Raw genomic sequence first — 26,117 nt, 5'->3', positions numbered from 1 at the left:
TCTTAAGAACCTTAAAAAAAAGGCAAACCAGGATGAATCTATAAAACTATTTCAAATAAGAAAGAATAGAATGGAGGGATAAGTCTTGAAAGATTACCCGATTCTTGATAAAGATTTGAAGCCGTATTCCGTACTTGTTAGAGAAAGGAAAGATTCTTTAGTCATAACAGAGCATTACATCCAGATCATCTCAGATTTTTTCTTTGGAAGAAAAGAAATTTGCGGAATTAGATGTCTTAAAAGAATAAAAACACAAAATGAGCTTAAAGTTCTCAACTGGTTGACGCAGCAAAGCCATTCTGATCGCCATCAGTCGAGAATTATAAGCACAAATCAACATCAGGCTCGAACGCTTTAACCAGTTGAGAATTATAAGCAAATGTTGTGTAAATTAAGAGTCATTTCAAAGCAGTGTGACGAAGACAGATAGAGGAATTAAAACAGTTTACTGCTTTATTTACAGTTACTTTTGTACCGACAAGTATAATAATCATACATATGTAATAGCAGGCTTAGACTAACAATAGGATCCTTCATTAAATGATTTTCAGGATCGATAAATTTATCAAGTGTTAAACAAAAAGGGTATTTTATAATCCTTTAATAGCAAGAAACCAGTCTAATTCGTCTAAGCACACACGCACATACACACACACACACACACACAGAGTAACACCCGACCACAATTGCCACCGCTCGAGCTTTAACACCGCTGCTCAGCAGCAGCAGCCGCTGTCGTGTTGTTTTGTCGCCGTTGCCGACGTTGCTGCTGCCCGCTCAGTTTTAAAACGAGTTCCATGCCGAACGGTCGATCCGCGCTGAAGAATTTCGCCAAAAACGAAACGAGAAAAAACTGTTTTTTTCTTTTGTTTTGATTGTTGTTGTGGTATCGTACGTACGTTTCGTTGCTTGGCCGTCATCGTCGTTGTCGTTGTCGTTGATTGCCTACGTTGCCGTTTAGTGCATTTATTTTTGTTTTTGTTAATTTACATGTATCTAACCCACCATTGCCACCCTCCTCCACTCCCTCCCAATTGGCATTTTAATTGGGCTGCCACCGGCAGAGTGTCGTGTGCTATGTAAAAAGAATTTCAAAAAAAAAAAAAAATAACAACAAAAATTGTTGCAATATTTTTTTCACCCCATCATCTTTTTATCGCTTTAGTTTACTTACCATCATTTGTTTTTGTTTTTTTTTTTTGTTATTGTGATCGGGAATGAAAAAAAGTGCACTACATTTGTATATACATATACTGTATACATATATGGATTGCAATTGTTCTATAGTGTATATGTATGTATGCATGTAGATGCATGTGAACTAACAGGAACTAACAGTGAAAGCAATTAAACAACGGCAACATCAGCAGTAGCAGCAGCGAGCGAGTGAGAGGGAGAGAGAGAGAGAGCGGGAGATATAAAGAGAAGAAGCAGCGGCAACAAAAGCAGTTAGAAACATGGAAGAGTCCAAGAGTCGCTAATTGAGGTCGTTGCTAGGTAAGTTGTCAGAAGTCGCTAGAATTATTGTTGTGCCTTTATTGTTGTAGTTGTTGGTGTTGCTTCCGTTTGTTGGCAACATTGAAATTCACTTACAACACACACCACACACACACACACACACACACACAAACACACACGCACACTCATGTGTGCAAGACAAAGCAAGGAGAGCTCATCAGATACAGATATGTGCTTGCAAAACTAAAACGGTAAATAATGCCGGTCTTGGGCTCTTAACAGAAATCATCCGACTGCCTCCTTCTATCCCTCACTCACTATTCCTCTCCCTCTTCCTCTCTGTCTATACAGTCGTTTTTTTTTTTTTCGCACGCTGCTTTAATAGAAAGAAAGTTCATTCTTCAAATAAAAGGGAACTACACACAATCTACAAAGAATCTTGAGAATTGCAACAAAACCAGATGACTTATTTGATTAGATTCAACACTCTAGGGAAAACAGAAAAACTATAACAACAACAACAACAATTTTCTGAGACATGCAAAATATGCAACATTATTAATTATTATTATTTTTAACCAAACAATTTACATATGTGCATTTTTTTGCTTAGAGATTGTTTTTCCTTTTTTTTTTTTGTAGTTTAGAATCTGTTATTAGCATAACTAAGGATAGTTATTTATATTATATATTGATTGCAACTAAGGAAATGTGTTAAATTTATCTTTAAACTGTTCAAATTTGATTGGTTTTTCCCTGCAAAGTGTCGAACTTCCTTTACCAAAGTTATGAACCAATCATCGAATAAATTCTTAACTTAAATTTCTAATGACTTTCTTCCAAAAATCATCAACTAATTACATATTGAATTTTATTATGAATTATAAGTAACTTAATGAAATAATTTTTTACTTTAATTTGTTGGTTATTGTATTCAGATGACAAACCGGAAGTATGGACAATTTAGCTTTCAAAATCTTTGATATTATAGATAGAACTATGAACTCTTTAAAAAAGTTATACATAGATCTAGCAAAACTAATTAAAGTTAGTAGGGTAGATGCTACTAAACTCTTCAACAGTTTATCTAAACTGCATACCACAAGCCTTTACATTCGGTTTTATACTTAAGTACTTGTAACCTTTAACTAGAAAAGAAAGTAAAGTGAATTCCTCATGGAATAAATGATTTCTAATCGTATTCTAAGCTAATTCTAATCTTGTTATCTTAGATTTCTTTGTTCCTTAAACTTTTCATAGAAGATAAAAAATACTTTTAACTATTTAAGTTATAGATCCAATTGTTACTTCATCTATGATTATAAATCTTAGAAAAAACATTGCACATATTTACATTTATATTTCAATTTTTAGAAATATTTTGGTTTATTTGATTGGCTTAATATAAGAATAGCTTTTGAATCTGTTGTTAATTCTTATAATTACAAAAGTTGATTTAATTAACTTTTATATAAATTCTATTTATTAACAAAATTATCATATTAAAAGATTATTATTTCATTAAATGGCGACTTAAGAGCCTGTCTAAGTTTAAACGCTAGCTAACTAATTGTTGGCATCTTAATAACTTGTCATTAGAATTTGAATATTCAATTATACTATTATATGTATATTGAGTCATTATTGAAATTTTACTGTCTGTTCCGTTGAAGTTTCCTTGGTTTCTTTTAAATACTAGTTAGTCATTGTTTAAACTTTAAAGTGTTCAAATGTTTGGACCAAATCCGGTGTCCGGCCACTATTACAAGTATTTCGTATAAAAATGTAGTCGTAATGTGAATCTCTTTTTGTCAGTGAAAGCTGCACTAAATTGTTTATTGCTCGATCTATTCGAAATTGAAAAAATTTCATCTATCCCTCAATTGGGAAGTGTGTGCGTGGGGGGAAAGGGGAGGAAAAGCACCCCATTGTATCAATTTTTCTTTTCTTTCATTTGCCTCAATTTCGATTTCCATCTGAGTTTTGGTTTTTGCCTAGCTAAAAAGCTTGAGAACCAGAATCAGCTGCTGCTGCTGCTGCTGTTGTTGTTGCTGTTGCTGTTGCTGTTGATGCTAGATAATAATTATCTAACTACCAACTTTGTTTGGTGGCAAACTAACAATCAGCGATTTGTGATGAGGTGCCTAGAAAAACCGCAGCGGAAATGCTAGTTTTTTTGTTATTTCGTTTTGTCGGTATACATATCTATCCAACTATCTATCTATCAATCCAACTATCTAACCATCTATCTACATGCATATGTATGTATGTATGTGTGAGAGTGTATCTGTATCTGTATCTAAGTATCCGTCTAAGGTCGAAATACGGCAGCTAAATGCATATTAAGTAATTTCAAGCAGGTGAGAAAAATAGTAGAAAAAAAAGACATCAACCAAAGAAAAATGTATTTTTCTCTCTTTATCTCTCTCTCTCTCTCTCTGTTTCTTTCTTAATGTGTTTCCATTTTTGGGGGAAAACATACGCTGCATGTTTATTTGATTTTTAGAGGGGGAGGAGGGAGGGGATTTGGAGGAAGTAGTAAATGGCAAGTGCAAAAATTTGTTGCGAAAATTGATTAACATCAAACTGGTTGAAGCTAGCAAAAAAACCAAAGATATATACATGGGTATATATATTTATGAAATTACTAGCCACATACATAGACATTTCTGTACATTGAGAGTGTATATGTATATACGTACATACATATATATTTTTTTTGTTTAATTGAAATTCACACAAAATCGTTGGAGAAAAATATCATCAAACGCAAAAATCACATCGCAAACAAAAGTTATAAGAAGAAAACAAAAAGAGACAAAAGCAATGTAAAGACGACAATGGAGAGAATTAGAGACAACGACAACATTTCATACCCTAACAATTCACTGAGTCAAGGGGTATATTGAAAATAGATATACAAATAGATTCATTTATCCATTCAAGTCCTAAATTGTGCCATTTCTATAAGTCGTAATCATTTTCTATAAGTATTCAAGTATCCTCTTCCAAGGTTTAGACTTTGGAGGATCACATTTGGGCTTCAATCTCTTGCTTTAGTCCATTTTTTTTAGATGGATACTGGGGGGTACTTATCAAGTCGGCATCGTTTTATAAGGAATATGGAATTTCATTTCTTTTTTTGGCAAAAACAAGAGAGGAACAAAAAAAGAGAGACACATTTAATTTCACTGAGAAACCGAGCAGCAACTGAACTGTCGAGCAACTGATAAACTGGTTTGTTGGTTTTATTATTGAATTTTAATACATTTGCATTGGTTAAGCTTGATTTTTGTTCCCTTTTTGGCCCCTGCTCCTCCTCCTTCTCATTCTCCTCCTATTTATACATATATTGTTCAACAACAATAAACAATTTCAATAAGCACACACACACACAATAAAAATAACAACAACAACATTAAAAAAGATGTCTCAAGATATTTGACCCAATCATTCTGAAATATTTTGCACAAACGACGCAAAAAGCTTACACACCAAGAGAAGGCGAGAGAAAGAGACAGTTGGATAAATAGGGGAGTTTTGCAAGAAGCCACCCCTTAAAAATTTTGTTTTTTTATTTAGTTCCCAAGAAATGCAGCTGCAAAGAATTTCAAGATCACACTTATTCAATGGAAACCCTTTTCCCAAAAGAGTTGCCAAATGCGCAAAAAACAAAATGAAGTTCAAGAAGAACGAAGACGAAGGTAAAGGCTTCTTTTTTTTGGGCTTTTGAATTCTTCTTATCAAAATTATTGCCCATTCATGGCTGGCTGTGAAGTGAAGTGAAGTGAAGGCAAAGAGCTTAGAGAAAGGGAAATGAAAAGCCCTTCACTTTCATTGATTTATTAAAAGAGTACAAACTAAAAATAAATCAAAAAATAAACAATTTCTAGGCCCTTTCTAAATGCAGCAATCAATTTATAAATTAACCATATATGTACATATAATTAAGATATTAAGTGAAACAGTGAGAAATTGAAGGGTTATCGATTTATGGCTTAAACATTGATCGAAATGTTGCCATCACTCTCCCACGTTGGGGGTACATGAACTTCTGAAATGAATATGTTTTATGTGTTATGGCATAAAGTGGCCAAGCATTGTCGTTCCATCGTTTTGTTCATACGCCTTGACGAACAATGGAAGTCCACAGTGGTGTTGGATCTGCTCCACCTTCATTCTGTTCCCCTTCCCCTCCTCCTACTCCTCTTTTGGCGTACTTTGGCGTTTGCCACTGTATGTACATTGTCTAGAGGCCTTCTCCGTCATCATCTTTCACTCCACCTCCTTCACCAACTCCATCTCTAGCATGGGCCCATACATAGTAATTAGAATCATGCACGAGTGTACATACGTCTCTCCCCCCTCTGTCTCTCTCCCTCTCGCTCTCACTCTATCTGTGTGAGTAGAGTTCGCTGACTGACTGACTGACTGACTGTGACTGCGTCTAGGTATAGATACAAAGATTCTTTTGTAGAACCGTTTGCTACCGAGTTAGAGCTAAAAACTGGCAGCCGCTCATCATAATCACATGCCATAGAGAAGAGCCGCATGACTTTGGCTTACGGGGACGGAACGGGTAGAGCTTGGAGACTCTCTGTCATTAAACATGGCTGCGTTTTGTACACTCTTCTTCTTTGTATTCTCTATGTTCTATGCTCTATGTCTTTGACTTTAAGCAATTACGTAAAGCAAACCAACAACAACAAAAAAAAACGTTAAAGAAATAAATAATAACTTTCAAGAGATTTCGATTTGGAAGAATTCTTCAATTCTTCAGCTCCTAATGCCATTCTCTTGGCTATTAATCACTGGAAATTGGTCAGTTGAAATTGAATTTTTATGTTTGTGGTTGTTTTTGTTGTTTTTAGCTTTGTCGACAAATTAACGTTTTTTTTTTTTTTTTTGTTGTTGTTATTTCTTTTGTTTTGTTTAATGTCTCGAAGAAAGTCATTGAACTTAAAAGTTTTAAGTTAAACTCGAAATTCGAATGGCAGTTTCGAATAGCTTTTTACGAAATTACAAAATTGTGCGAGATTTGAGTTGATTTTTTTGTATATATTGTTTATAAATCAATGTGTATGTGTGTGTGAGTGTGAGGTGTAAATGTTGCATATGAATATGACATTATTTAATGGTGGCATTTTCAATCTCTTGTGACCTTGACAAGGGCAAAGAGGTACAACAAATACAAAAAATGAAAAACATGTTTAGATAAACCGGTATAAATATGGGCATGGTTTCGGTGTGTGTGTGTGTGTGTGTGTGTTTGTGAGGAGAAGTAGGAGGAGAAGTGATGTGTATCGAGGGAATGGAGGAACCTCTCCTCCTAGTGATGATATTTTAGACTTTGGTGACGCTTCAAAGATTTTGAAACCAACCCAAAAGCCACCCCACTTCAACCATAAACAGTCACGTGTCTCAGTATGTAGATCCTGGGGAGGAGGGTTCATTCCAAATGGCGACTGTAAATCTGTTAATGATTGGGTGTGTGGGTGGAGTGGGGGGGGCTTGGTTAGGGTTAAGGGCATTGTGTACTTGCATTCGTATGCCATGCATTTTCTTTTCGCTGTTTTATACACAATGAGTATGAAAGCGTGAAATAAACACACACAATGAATTGCAACTGACCGGGACAGTGACCAGATACATATACACAATTTGATTATCTAAAAACCTTTTCATTTAAAACGGCAATTTATATTATAGAAATCATATGTATTTACTGGTAATTCAAAGGGTTCATAGCCAGGGCTGGATTTAGCTAAAGTGCCAATATGGGGGCTCTGCACTTATGGGAAGATAAATCGATATATGAATGAGAATCTCTTAAAACGTAATGATTTCTTTGGAATTTCACTTGTAATTCGCAACAAGTTTTAGCAGTCGCTCGTGATTGACATTAGACTTATTAAATCTATCATCTAATTCTTTACAAACGATAAAGTAGTTAATATGTCTATAACAAAAATATGTGAATAATTATGTATTTCAAGGACTCGCAGTGCCCTCGATCTAGACTCTAGAGACCTAACACCAACTGCCTCCAAGCAATGTTATGTATTTGAACAACACTCGACCTTTTAATAGCTTCAAAGTTGTTGTTGGTTCACTTATTTATAAGTGAACATTTACACACGCATTTAGCCATCTTTTTGCCACTTAGTCAAGAGCTTAAGAGTGTTATTATTAAATAAAAGTTTTAGTTTATAAATTGCAACTATTTATTTATTTATGTGTATACGCAAATACATATATGAACTTTTGCCGATCAAGCCAACCATATCCAACCATCAGGTTAAGTGGGGCGGAGTGTGGAGAAGGACGGTGATGGGGGAGGGGATTTGGTGAGGGAGTTTTGGAGGTGCTGCCAACCATAACCATGGTAAAGCAAAGGCGCGATGTTTAGTGATGATTTTTTGCTTTCATAGGGCCGATCTCTTGCATAACTTTTTTTGTTGATTTTTGTTGCTTTTGTTTAAACTCGATTCGTTTGTTTGTTGTTGGTTTTTGTTGGCATTTGATTTGTGTTATTACTTAATTGCTTTGAACCTGAAATACTAATACATATGCAAATTGTCTGAATATTTACATATAAAAAGTGTGTGTAAATTCTGATGATCGTCAAGTTCGTAGAAAAAATAAAGCTAAACACGCGCTTCATTGTCACCCAAAAAAGAGGTGGGGGGGGTGAAACAGCTTTGACATTGAAAATGACCAAAAAAGAAATGAAAGAAAGAGGCTACTAAAGAATGATCGAGGGGAGGGTGAGTAATGGGGACGGGCCGGGGCAAAATAAAAGAGAAATGAATGCTGAAATGTGAGTGGCAGTGGCCACTCGTATTGGGGGCAATAACACAACCAAATGGGTCAGCATGAGGTCCAAAAATGTTAGGCAAGGGCTAACAAGAGACAGAGAGAGACGTGAATGAAATACGCCCCAAAAAAAAAAAAAAAAAAAAACCTGATATACTTATAGCCATATCTGTATATACAACAATGATGTTGTATAATCTACAGTCACACCAAACGTGACATGCCTAAAATATATGGGAATATACCATTTCGTTGGCATATTTTCCCAAATTAACATCTTAAATAGTCAGATAGACATACAACACGATCTTAATTCAAACGATAAAACCGTGACATATCTCTATATTTTCCAAAAATAACAAAAAACAAGAAGAATTTTGTGCATTTTGTCTAAACAGAGGGAAAAAAGATGCATACATATATCATTTTAGGATCTTATGTTTTTATCTTCTTATACATGAATTTACTTAAATCTGGCAATATATTGAGCAAGGTCCATTTTTTTGTGAAGAGACGTGCCTAAAATGATATAGAAGCTCAGTTTACCTATTATTAGCCATTTATTCGGGGCGCAGTCCCCAGACAAAGCCAATATCGATGTTGATCTACGTGACATGATTGAAACTATGAGCTAGTCAAATTTCATTTAGTTTTTTTTGCTCTTTTTATATAAGTTGCAATTGGTTATCGGCTTGAATTCCTTTTGGCCAAACTGGCAATTGGCCATAAATAGAGTTTTTTTTTTTTGCGTGTTGTTGCAACTGCTTCCTGCTTCAATGGCATGCAACACGCATTCAACTTTAAGAGACAAAGAGAGAGAGAGAGAGAGAGAGAGGGGACAGACAGCTTAAAGTGGAGGTGCAACATGTTTGGCCAGTATGCAATGTTGTTCGGTTTGGGTTGCTTTTTTTTTTTTTGTTTCTGTTTTTGGGTAGGCAGAAAGTAAAAACTTTGCCACTTTTTTTCCCGCAGCTCGCAGCTGTTTTTTTGGCTGGGATCTGGTCTGAGTGGACTTCTTTTTCTTGCTGCAGGTGACACACTTTTCCCCATTTGGCTTGTCCTAAAAATAATTTTACTTTTTCTTCGCCTGGCCAAGACTGGTTGGTCATCAGAAAGCAGAAAAAAAAACTTTCTCTGCCCTGTGAGTGGTCTTCAGGTTTTTCTAGTTAGCATTTAGCACTTTCTGGCTTTCCATTTTCAAGGTCAGATTCGTTGGCAAAATTTGTTTATCAATATTTGCATATAATTTTCCCACCAAGACACAGCACTTTATCATGATGGGGATTCGAGTGACTTGCATTGCAATGAATCTTGATTTGAGACAAATGTATGTATGTATGTATGTACATATATACGACTGGCCATTAACAACTCGAACCTCAGTCCGTCTCTGACTCCATCTTCAATTCAGTCAATGACATTCAGAGTTCGTTCGACTTTGCATACACATATGTACATATATATTCACACTCGCCACTCACACACACACACACACACACTCATATTCACATTCACCTTTTTTTTTTTTTGGACGGTATCGGGCCATTTACCCCAGAAGCTCATCTTAATCCATGTTTCGTCAGCCGCATCCAAATGCGTAATCTGAGATCTCAGTGTTTTCTCCCTCCCTAATCCATCCCATCCCATTTCATTTCAGGGCATTTCTATCGTATATCATGCCATCTCTATGACTTAGAATGTCAAATTGTAATCGATATGCAAATGTCCATAAAGAAAGGTTAGCTAAGCATGGAAATGAAAACGTCAGAAACAAAAATGACAGAAAACTTATGGAGATTCTTTTTGATTGCCTTAGGTCAGTCATGAAAAGCCGAAAGGTCCGACACATTGATCTACATTATTTAACTTAGAATGGGTAAGGAGTGTAAGTTTAGTTATAGTTTTTGCTAAGGTTAAGGGTTAGCTGCTTGGAATATTCTTAATTAGGCAAAATCCTGAATTAGGTACATATTAATTGTCAGGTCAGGTTTTTGGCCCACCTAGTTGCCCATTGAGCTGTCCGTATTCATTGATAAATTTTGTTTTGTTTTAAATATGAGCCCCACCCACCCACACACACACACACACACACACACATTTATATATATGCAACTGCATCGATAACCATAACTGGGTGGCTTAGCTTAAGCCAAGGTGAGCCACATTTTGCTTTGCCACTCGGCACACCAGCAGCAGCAACAGCACCACCACAGCTTGCCACTTGGTGGGATATTTGTGGTTCAGTGCACTTCACCCAAGTCAATTGGCAGCTGTCCAGGAATGGAGCCAAAGACACAAAACCAAAACACTGACCAAATGAAGTTAGCCGCATTTTTTTGTAAATGGACAAGGAGGTGGGGCTCTGGAGATGCAGAGATGCTGAGATGCAGATACAGATACAGATTCCGACATCGACTTCAATATATAGACATGGCATGGGCGGCAATTGTTTAACTGGCAACCGGTTAGTCCGATGCGATACAATGCGATGCGATGCAATTGCGATTGCTATTCGTAATTAAAAAGCGCAATCGAAATCTAAGGCTAGGCTAGATGGAGCGAGGCGAGTCGAATGGTATCGTGGCTACGAGAGGTGAGGCAAGGCTGGAGACTGGAGGCCGTGATGGTGGCGGGTGCTCATCATCATCTGTAATCGTGTGGGATTCGACGGCACTTGTCGACGATTTCCTGTCATTAGTTTTGCTGCCAGAGAGCGAGCGAGATGTCAAGGTTGTTTGGCAAGCCCAGCAGCCATCTATGAGATACAATTGTATCTTTCTCTCACACATCATCTCTCCTACTTCCTCCCCTCTATCTTTCTATCGATGTGGCTAACAACGATGCAATTAAGGCTATGCGTTAAACGCGTCTTTCAAATGCAATGCAAAAGCCAGTTATTATCCAAGTCAAGCCGTGGCAAGAGAAGAAAAAGTTGCAGCTGCAATTGCATTTCATTTCGCTTCACTTTCTTCGGAGCAGCCCCAACAGCAATTCGGAAGGAGAAATAGGAGGTGCAGTAGAAGGGGGTGGACCACAGTTAGGCATGGGGTAGAGGGCAGACAGGTGGTGGGCAGAGCGAAAACCGGCACCAAAAAAGAAAAAAACCAAACCAAACAAAACATTGCAATGTGGAAAATGTGCACACGCTCTAACAAATTTATGAGCAGCAGCACTTGGATGTGGAGTTGTTGGCTGGTTGGTTGGTTGGCTGGCTGGCTGGCTTGTTGCAACACCCGGACAACCCCACAACCCAAAACCCGATCTTGCCAGCCTGTGACAGGTTGTGAGCTGTGCCGTTTGGGCCTCGCAACTGCTGGTCAGCCGCAGACCGAGACAGAGAGATGAAAATATTGGAGAGGTGGAGCAGATGGAGATGGGGATACACATATACACATGTGTGTGTGTGTGTGTGTGTGTGTAGAGACGGGAGCAGCGTGAGAGACACTTGACTTAGTTGCGTGACTGAATTGATAGCAAACGATAAAACAGACAGAGAGAGCAAGATAGACATAAATATATGTAGTTGGAAAAACCTCACAGAGCAACATACACAGATGAAAGACGGACTCCATTCAAAGACAGAGAGCTAATTGAACATTTTATTAAAAGCTGCCCCAAGGCACTACACCAAAAGCTAAACAACAACACTTCAAATCAAACAAATTATGAATGATCATATGTGGGCGAAAAAAAGGCCTAAAAGGAAACCCCGTGGTTTCCATCTATAATTGGATTCAATATATAATATATATATGCTCACACATTCGTAGTTTATTGGAATGAAAATTTATTCACTATATGAAATTTGTCAACAATATTTCACTTTCTAATTAAAGTTGATCAAAAGGAGTTAATCATAAGATTTTGAAATGCTATTTTCATACGAAACTAAGGCCCAAGGTCCTAATATTGAAGCAAAAGTTTCTTTTCTTATATACCTAAATATTTGCTCGCAAAAGTATGCAATAAGCTGTGCAAGAATTCGTTTTTTGAATCATATAAAGAAGTTTTGAAATATTTTGTAAATCATACGAAAAGCTATGACTTTGGTACAAATAAGGAATACTTGTGTAGCCCGCTGAATCAGGACTAAGTCAATCGGAAAACCAAATTGAAAGACATCAACTTCTAACTTTCCCAAAAGATCGTCCCTTCTTTTGGCACTTCTTGGCTGGGTTCCACGTGCCGTTCGACTAATAAAGACACAAAGAAAACGAACCGTTTTTCAAGCCAAATATGCCAGGATTGACATGAATGTGTTGTTGTTTTTTTTTGTTTATTTCTTTTCCACTTTATTGTGGATTGTGTCTTTTGTATGTAGTACAAGTTGGCAGGGTCCACTCCATCATTCACTCACTTACCGAGCAATTGATTTGATTGAGCTGCAAATTGAGATTGAGATTCGAGTCCATTGAAAGACCATTGAGCAACTGAGCCATAATTGAATCAGTGTGGACTTTTGTCGAGCAGCTCATGCAACTGTCAATTCAACTTAAGACCTCTAATGTAATGTGAACTGCATTACATGCAGGGCGAGGTTCATTTGTTGCAGTTGCAATTGCAGCTGCAATTGACCCAATTCTCTGCTCTTTGTTTTTTTCCTTCTTCTTTTTGCGTCGTTTTTTCTTCATTTTGTTGTTGTTGTTGTGACTTAGTCTCTTCTCCTAGTTTTGCCCCCGTTGGCATTGATTGAAGTCTAATTAAAGTAAAAGACATGCAAAAAAAAAAAAAAAAAAAAAAAAAAAAAGGGCCAAGCTAACGGTTCTAGTAGTAAGTACATTGAAGTTATGTGGAGCAGCAGCCTCTAGGCCTTGTGCTGCATTTTCCAATGTTGCTGAGATTGGGGATCGGGGCTAAAGGCGTGCCAAGAGATTTGTCGAGGCGATGGAGAAGGAGGAGTTTAAAGACACGAAAAAAAAAAAAAAAAAAAAACCCAACCAGAACAACAAAAGAAAGAAAGATGAAAAGAAAAAGTAAAGCGAGTGGTATGTACATAGGTAGATAGACTGGAGGCTGGAGCTGAAGCTGGAGCTGGAGCATCGTGAAATAATAGAAATCTTTTTTGTTTCTTTCTAACTTCTTTCATCTTTCTCTTCCTTTCGTTTCGCTTCTTTTATACTGTGAGAGCTTGACGCAGAAGGAGAGTGTGGAGAGCCAATGATCATAACTATCATTACGCTGATCATATGGTTTTATTGTCGAATTTTTGCCATCACGAAAACTTGTTTCTTGTTGTTATTATTATTTACTCTCTCTCTCTCTCTCTCTGTCTCCCTCTTTCTTCCTCACTATCTCTCTGTGCTTTTTCGTTAATTTCGGAATGAGTTTGTGCCACTTTTTTTGAAAATGGCAAAAACAGAATACCCACAAAACGGGGTCACAAAAAAAAAAAAAAAAACAGAAATCAAGTCTTAACCGACACGTGAAATGTTATTTCAATTTGCAATAAGCACTTCACTCAAATCGCTAAACGCCCCCGCATTCGGCTCCAACCCAACCCAACCTAAACCAACCCATCAACTAACCACCCACCCAACCCGCGCCCCTTCACAAATTTCTATGTTAAGGTTGAGGTTATCAAACTTCACTCAAACGTGCCATAAGTAGACAAAACGACACAAATATCAGACCAGACCAAAAAAAATTGACAACAGAACATGGCCAAGTGCCCAAGTGAATGGGTGGCAATTGGTGGTTCGGTTATGCCCTCGAACTTGGCTATCATCCCCGTCAACCAACTAACCAACCAGCCATAACACCCACAAATGGCACGGTCATATCAGTACAAGTCAAAATAGAATTTATGGTATTTTATGTACATTATCGAGTGATTCTTTATTTGGTTTTGTTTTTCTTTTGTGTTGTCTGTTGTTGTCGTTTTTGATAAGCGGAAACGCTACTAAGTGGCCAAAATGGTTGGTGCTTGTGATAGTTTAGAACAGGCCTTAAGTGATTTAGATATTGGATCAGTGATGGGTATCACATGTGAAGTGAGGGAATCATACATACATACATATGTATACATACATAGATTGAAACGACAACAAAAACAGTTTGACTGGCTTAATTAGTAATAAATTGGGGAATTTTGTTAGTAGTGATTAATAAATAACACAGGTGGCAGTAAGTTTCCACTATCATAATATAGAATAGAAGGGAACTTTGAAGAGGGGGCGGGGGGTAAAGTGAAATAGAAGAGCTTCTTGTAATTAAAAGAAACCACTCCCTAGAAAAAGCAAATAAAAGAATGTCTTACGTTAATAGAGGGGTTGGTGGCGGTGAGAGGGAGGACGGGGCACACCCATTGAGTTGTCTCTAGAATGGGAAATGAGTGTGGTATGGTTGCGGGGGCCCAATGACCATTTTCGATGCGTGGCAAAGAGATGGGTAGACAACGACGATGATGATGATGATGATGTCATGATGTCATGGGAGCAGTGGCAAGGTTAGTTTGAGGTGTTGGTGTCTCTTATGCCTAATGGCTAGGTGAGGCTTCCTTGTTACCGCCATTAACCAAATCAATAGAAGACCAAAAATGGTCACGCATGAGCCCAAGACGACACTCCTGGAACTGGAAGTGAACATTTTGCGTTGGTTTCGTATTCAATTTGATTGCAAGGAGCGTTCGTTTGGCATGCGTGTGGAAGTCACAAATGCACGAAGGTCGCTCAGAATCAGAAAACAATTTTTGCGCAATTTTTAGTTAAGCGAAGCGTTGCAGCTAGCAGCTAGCAGCAGCAGCAGCAGCCACGCAGCTAAGAGACATCAGAGTTTAGGTAGGCTTATGCAACGCACTTGGCTTTAAGTTTTAGTTCAGTTTGCCCAACTGGCGCGACAAGTGAAGATACCAAGTACAAAATCGTACCGTAAAACGTCAAAAAGATACAGATACATATGTGTATGTGTGTATGTAGTTGGAAGACGACGACCTGGTACGTACACACACACACACACACACACACACGCATCGATGCCTGCCTGCATATGCTGCAGTTTTTCCTTTCACCATCCAGCACATGGCGCCAGCTGCTCCAAAGTTAATGTTGTTTTTGTTTTTGTTTTTGCATTCCCTGATAAGATAAAAGAGCAATAATAAGAGAATAACGCTTTTAGCGAGAGCAACAATCAGAGAGTGACTATCATTAGACAAAACGACCAGAGAGAGAGAGGGAGAGAGAGAGAGAGCGAGAAAGAGTTTACCGTTTACCTTTATCAGTGTGAGTGTGCGTGTGTGTTGTGTTCTGTATTGTGCATATTTTGCGGGTTTTTTTTTTGTAGTTTATATTTTTTTTTGTTTTCAGTTTTGTTAACGTCGTCGTTGCCAGCGCCTCGTAAGCTCGCTTCAGCGGGCTCCATAACTACCTCTCCCCGAACGTCGCCATCAATTGCCCCCTCCCACCCCGATCACCTTACCGACCCTCTTAAAATTAAAATTAAAAAAAAAAAAAAAACACAAAATAGTGAACCGTGAAGGAGAGACAGAGATAGAGAGCGACAAATAAACAGCCCAGTTAGTACGCAGTTCTAAGCCCTTTCAAGTGTATGTGTGTGTGTGTGTGCTAGTGTGCTACACATTTTTTTCTTGTGTTTTGTTTTTTATTTAATAACAACAACGTGCAAGTTGTTAAACAATTAATGGCAAAACCAGTGAAATATTGCAATAAATTAACAGCAAAAACAAAAACATGCCAAAAGAAAGCAACCAAAAGATGGTGTGACCCTCAAAACTAACGTCACGTAGTCGTTAAATATCTTGACAGACAGACAGACAATTGACACCATGACAATTTTCCAATTCGTTGCGATCTACACATGTGCAAATACTCTTGATACCCTTTACTACTGATAGAGTATACGAGTGTTTTCAATGCCTTTAAAAGGGCTCACTTGCCCTTGCCCTTGCCCTTGACCATGCCCATGACCTTTTAACACTATAAACTAAATGTTTATTAAAGTCAAAATTGTCTAACAATAAAACTTTAACAAAATTTCCTCAAATTGTTCTATTCTTAGGTTGAATAATTCCATTAATGGACTCCCCCCTTAACCCTTACGTTATATAGATTGTTTATTTCTATGAATTGTGACACTAAAATATTGCTTAGGAGTCTTTAAACATAATAATCATGTTAATGAAAGGTGAAAACCAGAGAAAACAATCACTTTTCGGATTTCTTTAAAGTTCCTACCTTCTGAGGTGAGATTTCTTAAGTTTTTCTTTGACCTATATAGGTTTGTTTCAGAGACAACTTCATCCCGAATAATAGAGGTGTCCGATTAGCCCACATAACTATATTTATATGGAAATAGACTGTTAGTCGAGTAATGTTATATACTTAAAAGCAGAAAGTATTGCCAAAAGATCACCAGTATTTACGATCAGTTAAATTAACCTAAAAGAGCCCTACCGGGAAATCAATCAAGTCTACTATATTAAAGATAGTATATGTATGTTTTCTGTTGTATTTGAAGTGTGAAGATTATTTCAATGAAATGGAAATAAGGGAAATACATGTGAGTAGTTGGTCTATTAGACTCTTGGTCAAGTGACTCAAAGTCACTACATATGTAGATTGAGTTAGTATGCTTATATTTGTATATACTAGTATAAGTATTTGTGGCATAGATAAGGATACATTGACTAAAGAGTATTTTAGATTAGTCATCACTCTTCACATACGCATTGTATGTGTGTTTGTTGGAGACTGTCGCCAATACAAGTTCCAGTTGATAAGTAAGCGTTACGAGTGCGCTTAGCCATAACTATCTATACCTATTAACTAGCAAATATACTGTAGGTAATTATCATCCTTGCCCCCACCCCTGACACTTTATAAAGATTTCCACAAGTGTTTTGGTATTGTATCTGTCGTGTCGTTTATCAATCCATGCATATGTATGTATCTATATTGGTTATAACATTCTGAAGACAAAATTTGCATAGTTGGCTAACTAGTTAGGGAGATGTCTCTACGCTGGCAATAAAAAAAAAAAAAAAAACAAGAAAAAAACAAAGACAATAACAACAAACAATGAACAGAGCGTCAATAAAAATTCCCTCACGTCGCATCCAAGTGATATCATCGCCGTCTCAATCGGTGGAAATACATATGTATGTATATACATATATCTAACCTCAGACGAAGGCAATTGCCAATGCCAATGTCAGAGCGTCACCTGCCATTTGATTGCAATATCATCACCCTCTGATTACATATATACAATGTGTATATAATATATACATATGTACATATTCAATTTATATAAATATATCCATGATTAAATTCATTGAATATGACAAATAACCAACAAGAAATCCCTAAATACCCAATAAATAACGATTAATCATCACTTTGCCTCACTGTGATTTCTTTTTTCCTCTTCTCTCCCCCCTTTTGTTTCTTGATTTTCTGCGGTCTTTGGGTTGTTTGTACTTCTGATTTGCATTACTCAAAGGCGCCTCCGAAATTGGGTTTGTTGTCATAACATAATAATTATATAGACATACAATTCAAACAAATATACACACATATATAACGGTCTAGAAAGTTGCCAAAATTGTGTGTTAACGGTTAAGTTACCGAACATTGGAACAATAACCTCTAACTGTATATATGTATGCATATTTTGGATATACATATGTAATTAATAAGATTTTCAGTCGCTAATTATTGTTCCAAGATATTCTTTAAAAGGTCAACGCATGTGTCCAATTGGTCATAGGGCCAAATATACATATATACCTATAAGTATATACTATAAGTTTGGAGTTCCTTGACTTTTGATGATCTTTGTATGTATAATAACAAATGTGACTTTCCAAAAATCAAGTCTTATAGGCAAGTTTATATAGCTTTTTTCATGGCAAGATAATAAGACATGGGAGAATTTTATAAAACAAGTTAATATTTAGACATTTTCTGGGTTCCAAGTTGATATTTTGATTTAAGATTTAAATTTAACTTTAACTGATGCTATTCCTTACATTTGATTTGCCACTTCTACTTACTATTTAGTAGGCCGATTAGATATTTTTATGCACAGGCTTTTAACAAACTAATTAAGTGAACAAGTTGTTACCATTTTGGCCAGTAATTGTTAACGCAGCTGTGTATTGTATTACCAAGATTTGAAAATATGTATCCATAATTGTCATGGTCTTTCTTGACAGCTGTATCCGATATTGTGTAAAGCAATATTTATATGCAATTAAATGCCCAACAATCGGTAACAATTTCCCAGTAAATTGTAATTAAAAAACCGAATCAATTTCATTCCAAAGCCCCCATATAGTAACTATTGATCATTGGATCAACATTTCAATTACTCGACAATTTCATTTTCTATATCACATTCTAAGCTATTTACAATGCCACTTTCAAATTCCAATTTCAAATTTAGCTGATAATACAGCTAAGGTTAATGAATGAGCAATTTTTTGTGTATTTTGCTTGTTGTGTTTCTCTTTTTGTGAGGTTATAAAGTGTATACTACAAATGGTTGTATACTTATTTACTATGTATGTATGTATACTTAGTACTATGAACATCGTTTTTCCATTTTTGATAACCAAACAAAACCAAAATACAAAACAATAAAACATTTCAAGTTCATAAGCAGAAAAGGCGTAAGGGGAAAAGGAGGCGGAGAGGGGTTAAAAAGGTTTGCCTGTGTGGACAGGGGCCAACTCTCACATTTAATGTTGGCCAGCAATTATAATGGCAGTAAAAATATATAATAATAGGAATAATAACATGTTTATGGAACGTGATGATTCTCATCGTCGCTGTCGACCTACGATAGCTAAGGAATGTTTCTTGCCCAAGTTTTTTTTTTTTCGTTTTATTTCTAGTTTCGAGTTGGCGCTAAATCAGCCAAGTTAAATAAAATAAAAAACACACACACAGAAAATAGACAAAAAAAAGCCAATTTGATAAGCAGAAACAAGTTATTGTTAAAATGGCATGCTAACGAAGAAGTTAATACCCTATCGGCCATCATTTGATATCAAGGAATCTCTAAGTAATCTCATATTTTAATGAGGGTTTAGAACTTTGAACTAGTTAACGTAAATTCGTTGTGAAATGTTGAAAAACTTAAGTAATATTGATAAAAATAAAACCAAATGCCAAATTTTTATGTAATTTGACACATTCTAAGGATATTTTCGATTCCGAGTTAAAAAATTGTTCGGAATCCAGTGGTTTTTAGGAGTAAAGTTTCTATATATTGACATTGAGGGATCTAAATGTAAATTTTGGAAAAGGAAATCTTTGTTTTTAAGATAACGAATCGATCTTAAATGAAAAATTTTAAGAGTTTTAGAGGAAGAATATAAATCTCCTTTATTTCCTTCCACAAAAATGTAGACAGATCTGTGATCTTTAAGCAATTCTCTTAACAATTCGTGAACTTTATAAAAATAAATTTTGTAGTTTAGTGAAAAGGTGCGAGTCAGTGACTAAAATTTAATTATACCAACTTAATTGTCAAGCTAATTAGTGCAAACCCAAGCTTTGAAAAATGCCAATCGATTAGGTTCAAGTAGCTAATCTGTGTCACTCCCTGTCCCTGATGTATTTGCAACCCCCCTTCAGGTGAGCACGTGTCTAATTGTTGTTGTTTGTTAGTTAGTTAATTAGTTATTGCAATTGTGCCTAATTTGCATGGCCAATGAGAAGACAAATCACACATCAAGGCATACATCCAAACTTCAGTGCCGGATTACCCTTGTAGCAGGAGTAGCCAATGCCACGTGTCCCTCACTTTAAGACAGAAGTTGAACTTTACAAGAATATGAAAAATTCCGAACAATACAATTCGCTGAATTCAAAAACTTTGAACGATTTTGAAAAGTTATCTCCTTACTTTCTTATTTGATCTTTCGATTTGCCTTTGAAAATCATAATGTTTTTCAAAAATCGAATCGGAATTTGTTTTTTTTCTTAAATTTTTCTAAGTTTTGGCATCGAAGTATATAACTGTTTTTGAAATCAATTGGAAATTGGCTAAAGTTGAAAGTAAATTATTAAATTATTAGTAAAGGAAGAATTGGCCGAAATAGGCCCCGTTTTGGCTTAATCCGGCACTGATCACCTTGCTTCTCCCCCTTTACCCCAGACCCCCATTCTGTCGATCAAATAGAAGTTTGCCCTCGTCTTGCTGTAATATATTTTTTTTATTGTTGTATTTGTGTGCATTGTGTGCAAATTAGAAGCACGCGACAAAAAACGCGCGCCCCAAAAATCGCTTCAGTCGTCGTGCTCACGTCATTTCTTAGCGATTCCAATTTCGATTTACGTTGGCTTTAGCCAGCTTTATCACCTCGAGAAGCTTATCGCCGCCGTCAGCAGCAGCTGCGGGTGTCTGTTTCAATGTGTGTGTGTGTGTGTGTGTGTGTGTGTGCCTTTTGCATCTGTGTGAGCCGACAATTGGCAGTAAGCCCAAAAGCAAATAGCTACAAAATTTAACAGCCTAATTGATAAGGCGAAAACCAACAAAAGAAATGAATAGAAAACTGATTAAGATATTATTCACCCATAACGAACCAGAAATGCTCTCAATGAAATGAACTACCTATAAGTAAATGGTTTATTGTCCGTTCAGGATTTTCATTTTCGAATAGTATTCAAATAGGTTAAACTCATTTCTGTCTTAGCTTCCTATTATAATCATTTCTAATTTCTAACTTAATACGGATTTCGATCACTTTTGGACCAAAATGAAATTAGAATTTACTTTTATTACTTTTTTTTAAATTATTACAATAACAACAATGGAATTCTACCTAAGATTTGGAAGTCAAAGTTTATAGATATTAAATCAATTTGTAATTTATTCCACAATATATCACATTGTCAATTTATTTATTTCGGTGACCTTATGTAAAATCGATTATACCCAGTAGTAAAATTTGAATTGTGCTACATTTAGCCATGAGCCGATGATAAGACTTGCCGCCACATAAGGAATGCGTCTATGTATATGAACATATAAATATATGCTCCATAACCATCATCATCATCGTCGTCGTTAGCCTTCTTGCCAAACGTAACTACCATACATATACATATATATCAAATACATAGAAACATACATATATCAGTCAGTTATCTCTTATCATATTTCTTGATAAGATGGCTTTCGGGCAAATTCTGAAGCGTCTTGGTTTTGTAATCAGCATTCGGAATGTTTTTCATTTGCAGATTTCGCACCGAGCAGCACGCCATTTTTTATTTTTTTTTTGGAATATGCTCCGTAAAGTGGGAAATATTACGAAATCCAGCGCCAAGTGATTGAACGAAGAAACCAATTCAAAACTGTTTTCGAGGCCAAGAATAACAGAATCAATTTGAAGATATTAAACGGGCAGTAAGGCAGCGAAGGAGGAAGGAGAATCGAGTGAACAACGAGAAAGAGAGGAGAAAGAAAGAGTTTTTCCAATAGCCACGCCCCAAAAGCAGCATGAGCAGCATGAAGGGCGGCTTTTCCACAATCAATCGTTGGTTTGGCCGCAAGAAGGGTAAGTCATTCCCCCCCCACACACACACTTCTCCTATCTTCCTCCTTTCCTATTTTTAATTGGAATTTTTCGCAAATTTTCTATAGATAAATCTTCGGCGGCCCAGACTGCATCTATGGGAAAACTATCCAAGTCAACCACACAATTGCATCATCTGTCCACGTCGACGGACATTAACTCTATAAACGAGGCTAGTCAATTGGAATATAATCGAATTACACCAATACCCGCTGCCACCAGCAATGCACCATTCGAGCAAACCTTTAGGATCACAGTTCTTTTGCCCAATAACCAGTTGTTTGTCACACGATTGGGAGCACGTGTCCAGTTGAGCAAACTGTTGTCCCTGGTCTGTGATCACAAGCAATTGGATTCGGAGAAATATGAGTTCCGTAGTCCCGGTGAGAAGAGAAACTCTCAACATGGAGATCTCCATGTACTAATCCCTTTCATTTTTGCTTTCGTTTCTTCCGCACAGTGGATGCTAGTCAGGTGTACAGCTGCGAGTCGACTATTGGAGCAGTGGGTCTATCCGAGATACGTCTGTGTCTCAAGTCCGAGTCATATGATAGCTTCAACGCCGACTCTTTACCCAAATTTCATCGCACGGGAGCGGCACGGGATCGCGATTCATTAAGCAGCAGTTCAGACTTTAGCAGCAGCCGCAACTCGAAAATCACAGCAAAAACTCCAAGTCCATATAGCTCGAGCAACTCACTGAACTCGATGGACTCGACGGGCATGAATTATACCCGGACACCCGTGGTAGTGCCGAATAAGGTGATGGCACCACCGCCGCGCAAGAAGCGGGCGGCACCACGTCCACCTAGTCAGGTGGTTATCCCAGAGCAATCTGTACCGGATCTGACCAGGGAAAAGAACCCAGAGCCGGCCTATGCGGTAATTGTGAAACGTCCGCAACTGTGCATGTCCACACCGAATCTATCCGCGGAGCTAGACTGCAATGGCAATAGCCCGGATGCATCGGATGGGCATTATGCCACGCTGGAACTGAAACCAGAGGTGGTGGGTGTTGGTATTGGTGGGCCAGAGCCGTCGCCTCGGAAGCGATTGCTACAAATTAAAAAGAAAACCACAGCACCGGCTCCACCACCAGATGCTGGGGCCATGTCAGCGGATAGCATTTCATTGGCCTCCACCACGGCATCGATAACGGAGACGGCACCAATGCCGCAACCGGCGCCTAGGATCAGCACACCGCAGACACCACAGACGCCACAAACTCCGCTGACTCCGCCTCCACTGCCTGCGAGCACTGCCCCCGCCATACCAGCCAGCAATGTGTCCAAGGTGATACTGAACCGCACACCTACCCCCGAGCCACGATCGTTGGGTAGTGCAGCTGATGATGATGACAATGATGCGGCATCCAAGCAAGCCGATTCCGGCATTGGTGAACCGGCTCCCTCGCCTGAACCCGAAACGGAAACCAAATCCCAACTGGAATCTAGTTCAGAGGACGAAGAGGCCATTAAGGTGTATAATTTCAAGCTTTGTCAAACTTCAGTCAAGGGTGATCCAATGCCCACCACTTTGGCCGAGCTGGCGGTGCTCACAGCAGCCGCAGCTGAAGAGGAGGAGGAGGAGGAAGAAGTGGAGAATGGACAACTGGATGAACAAGAAAATGCTGTAACCACCAATGGCATTAGCGAACAAACTTCCCTGTCGTCATGGAACTACTCTGTGCCCATTTCACCACCACCCGATTTCTCTGATCAGCGTCCCAAGGGACTTTCTTCTGCCGCCTCCAGTCCCTCGACGCCCCACAATGTCATTCTCGATGAGTTGTCCACAATTATTCAACAGCAGCGTCTGGACACGCTAATCCGCAAGCAACCCGAAGTACAGGAGGAGATTGAGTCAGCCAAACCCAATCGTTTGGCCAATTTTACAATTGCCTCCATATCATCCAGCTCCAGTTCCAGCTCCAACACTACGACCACTACCCACATTTCAACAACAGCAACAACAACTACGAAAATTACTCGTGCCGACTCTTTTCAAGCCACAGGAACAGGCAATGATTCAGTGGGTTCGCTCAGTCTGCGTAGCTCTTCTCATTTGTCGCTCAATAAGGTCGACGTCATGCCGAATGGTGGCTTGAACCAAAGACGCTCCTCTAGCGAACTGAGCATTGGCGAGGCGCCGTCGCTGCAAAGTCTTGAGGTCATCAAGACCATCTTGAATTCCCGTAAGAATAGTCTGGCCGACAGTAGCAGCATCAAGAGTGGAAGCAGTGCATCAAGTTCCCCCCAACTGGAAAAGCCAAAGAATTGCATACCCAATGGTGAACAAGTCGAGCAGGTCGATGCTTTCATTCCGCCCATCAAGGAGCAGTCTAGTCCACCCAAGCAGGATTCGCCGCCAATTACACCCGTGAAGGAACAGTCAACAAAGTCCGCAACGGCAGTCAATATCGTTTCACCAGGCAAACCTCCAATCAAACCACTAAAGGATCAAATGTCTCCCACAAATGAACAATCATCGCCAACTTCGGTTGCGGTTGAAACCGTAAAGGAGCCAGTTAATGAGGTCATTCAAGTCAAGGAACAAATCAAGCCGGATAGTCCAGTCATCAGGCAAACGAATGTCGTGGCTCCACCCAAGGAACAGTCAAGCCCAGCTCCTGCAGCATCGCCTAAACCTGTCAAGGTGGAAACCAATCACATTGTCACGACCAGGGAAAAGTCGCCAGTTTCAACTGAAGCAAGATCGAGACAGGCGCAAGTGTCCACCCTTAAGTTAACTACTTCAATTGAGTCAAATGACTCCGCTCCTGCTCCAGCTACAGCGCCCATTACAGTTAAAACTCAGGTGGCTGCTCAGCCATCAGAGAAATCCAAACCAGAAGCCACAACAAAGACGGAAGCGAAGCCACTGCCACCTACTTACCGATATTCCGGGCCGCCAAGCATCAACTTTGCCACTTGGAGCGAGCGCCCCAAGTCTCAGGTGGCCATTAAGAACGAGGGTGACTACATCTTCGGTGGTTCCTCCTCTTCCACATCCACTTCCAACTCCAACAAACTGACTATCGAGGTGGCCTCACCCATACTCCGAATGGGTATATCACAGCGCAAGGACTACCATGTGCCCATTACGGTCAAGCCGCTAACTGATAGCTCAGATGCTAAAGAGGGTCAAGAGAATGAGGTACCTGTACAAAGTCAATCATCAACATTGCCTCGACCATCAAAGAGCAATCGCTTCACCTTACCCAATCTTAACCAAGCGCCAACGAGTATAACAAAGATGTCGATCCCCTCGAGCAATACCAATTCCCTGCCGCGACCGAAATCAGTGTTAGTTGAATCAGCACCTGCTCAAGCAACGGCATCTACTCCTGCGCCCTTTGGCCAAAATACTCTGCGACGAACGGGCTTCAAGGAGCGCATGCTTGCCAAAGAGCAACAGGAAAAGGAACAGGCTTTGAGCGTTAGAGTCTCGGTCAATGGAGGGGCGACTAGCGAATCATCCGTTGCCCTGCACACAACCACAGCAACTGCAACTGCATCTGCTTCTGCGCCCGCATCCGCTCCTTCTCCTGTTTTCGCTCCCGCACGTACTCCTGCTACCGCTCCTACTCCTGCACCTAAACCGGTGCCCGCAGCCAAAAGCATAACCCTGCTAAAGAGCACCAAGTCAGTGGAGCTTAAAGTGAAAGAACCCGAGCCCGAACCAGTCATATTACAGGTGAAACTGCGACCCACAACACAGCCAGCAGCAGCGATTAAAGTGACTTCGAGTCCTAATCCGCCAGCAGCAGCGATTAAAGTGACCACGAGTCCAAATCCGCCATCGCCACCACTGCCCCCGGCTCCGCCTAAGCAATTGAAATTGAACGGAGGTGTACGGACAACCAAGGTTGTCACGCCCACATCACCAGATCCGCGCTCCCAGCTACTGGAGGCCATACGCAATTTTAAACGTGATGAACTGAATCGGGCCTAATGCTTGAGGTGGCTCATCCAAAGCAGCGGGAGAAGGACTTGAAGAGGAATCTAACTGGCAACAAGGAGACAATATGCACAAAGCAAAAGGCCCGAAAACACACAAAAAACAACAATTCGTTATTATTTAAATTTTAATTTGTTTTTTTAATTAATTTTCTTTTTGCTTCTTTACCCGAAAAAATATTGTAAATATTTAACCAAAAACAAACAAAAAATTGTAAATGAAATTTGAAATTCTGTTTATCCTCTTCTTTTTGCCCTCTTCCAACTTTGGCTAAATTGTGTAAAACTTTTTGTTATTTTGTAATTTTATGCCTTTTTTTAAATGAAACCATTTTTTTGTTTTT

At 38.6% G+C, this 26,117-nt stretch overlaps 1 protein-coding gene across 6 annotated transcripts; it reads left to right on the top strand.

Moving 5' to 3' along the window:
* Positions 1–792: 792 nt before the first annotated feature.
* On the top strand, positions 793–26,004 carry LOC137581984 (uncharacterized). Of its 6 annotated transcripts, none has more exons than XM_068296408.1 (5): positions 793–891; positions 1,229–1,497; positions 21,480–21,796; positions 21,883–22,197; positions 22,275–26,004. In XM_068296408.1, exons 3-5 carry the CDS (start codon positions 21,739–21,741, stop codon positions 25,766–25,768), a joined length of 3,867 nt encoding a protein of 1,288 aa, XP_068152509.1. In that variant the 5' UTR covers positions 793–891; positions 1,229–1,497; positions 21,480–21,738; the 3' UTR covers positions 25,769–26,004. The 6 variants fall into 6 exon arrangements, with proteins under 6 accessions (XP_068152509.1, XP_068152517.1, XP_068152524.1 ...); XM_068296416.1 differs by having other exon boundaries at positions 795–895; XM_068296423.1 differs by having other exon boundaries at positions 812–891; positions 1,311–1,497.
* Positions 26,005–26,117: the final 113 nt, after the last annotated feature.

This window comes from Drosophila tropicalis, unplaced genomic scaffold (genome assembly GCF_018151085.1).
Source record: "Drosophila tropicalis isolate 14030-0801.00 unplaced genomic scaffold, ASM1815108v1 contig_158, whole genome shotgun sequence".
In the NCBI taxonomy this organism is placed as follows: Eukaryota; Metazoa; Arthropoda; class Insecta; order Diptera; family Drosophilidae; genus Drosophila; species Drosophila tropicalis.
This window is presented reverse-complemented; position numbering and strand designations above follow the sequence as displayed.

What these genes read in the sequence shown, in the direction of transcription:
- LOC137581984 (XM_068296408.1), top strand. Translation starts at nt 21,739, where the DNA reads ATGAGCAGCATGAAGGGCGGCTTTTCCACAATCAATCGTTGGTTTGGC. An exon ending in TTGGTTTGGCCGCAAGAAGG is followed by an intron (nt 21,797 to 21,882) that starts GTAAGTCATTCC and finishes AATTTTCTATAG; the next exon opens with ATAAATCTTCGGCGGCCCAG. An exon ending in ATATGAGTTCCGTAGTCCCG is followed by an intron (nt 22,198 to 22,274) that starts GTGAGAAGAGAA and finishes TCTTCCGCACAG; the next exon opens with TGGATGCTAGTCAGGTGTAC.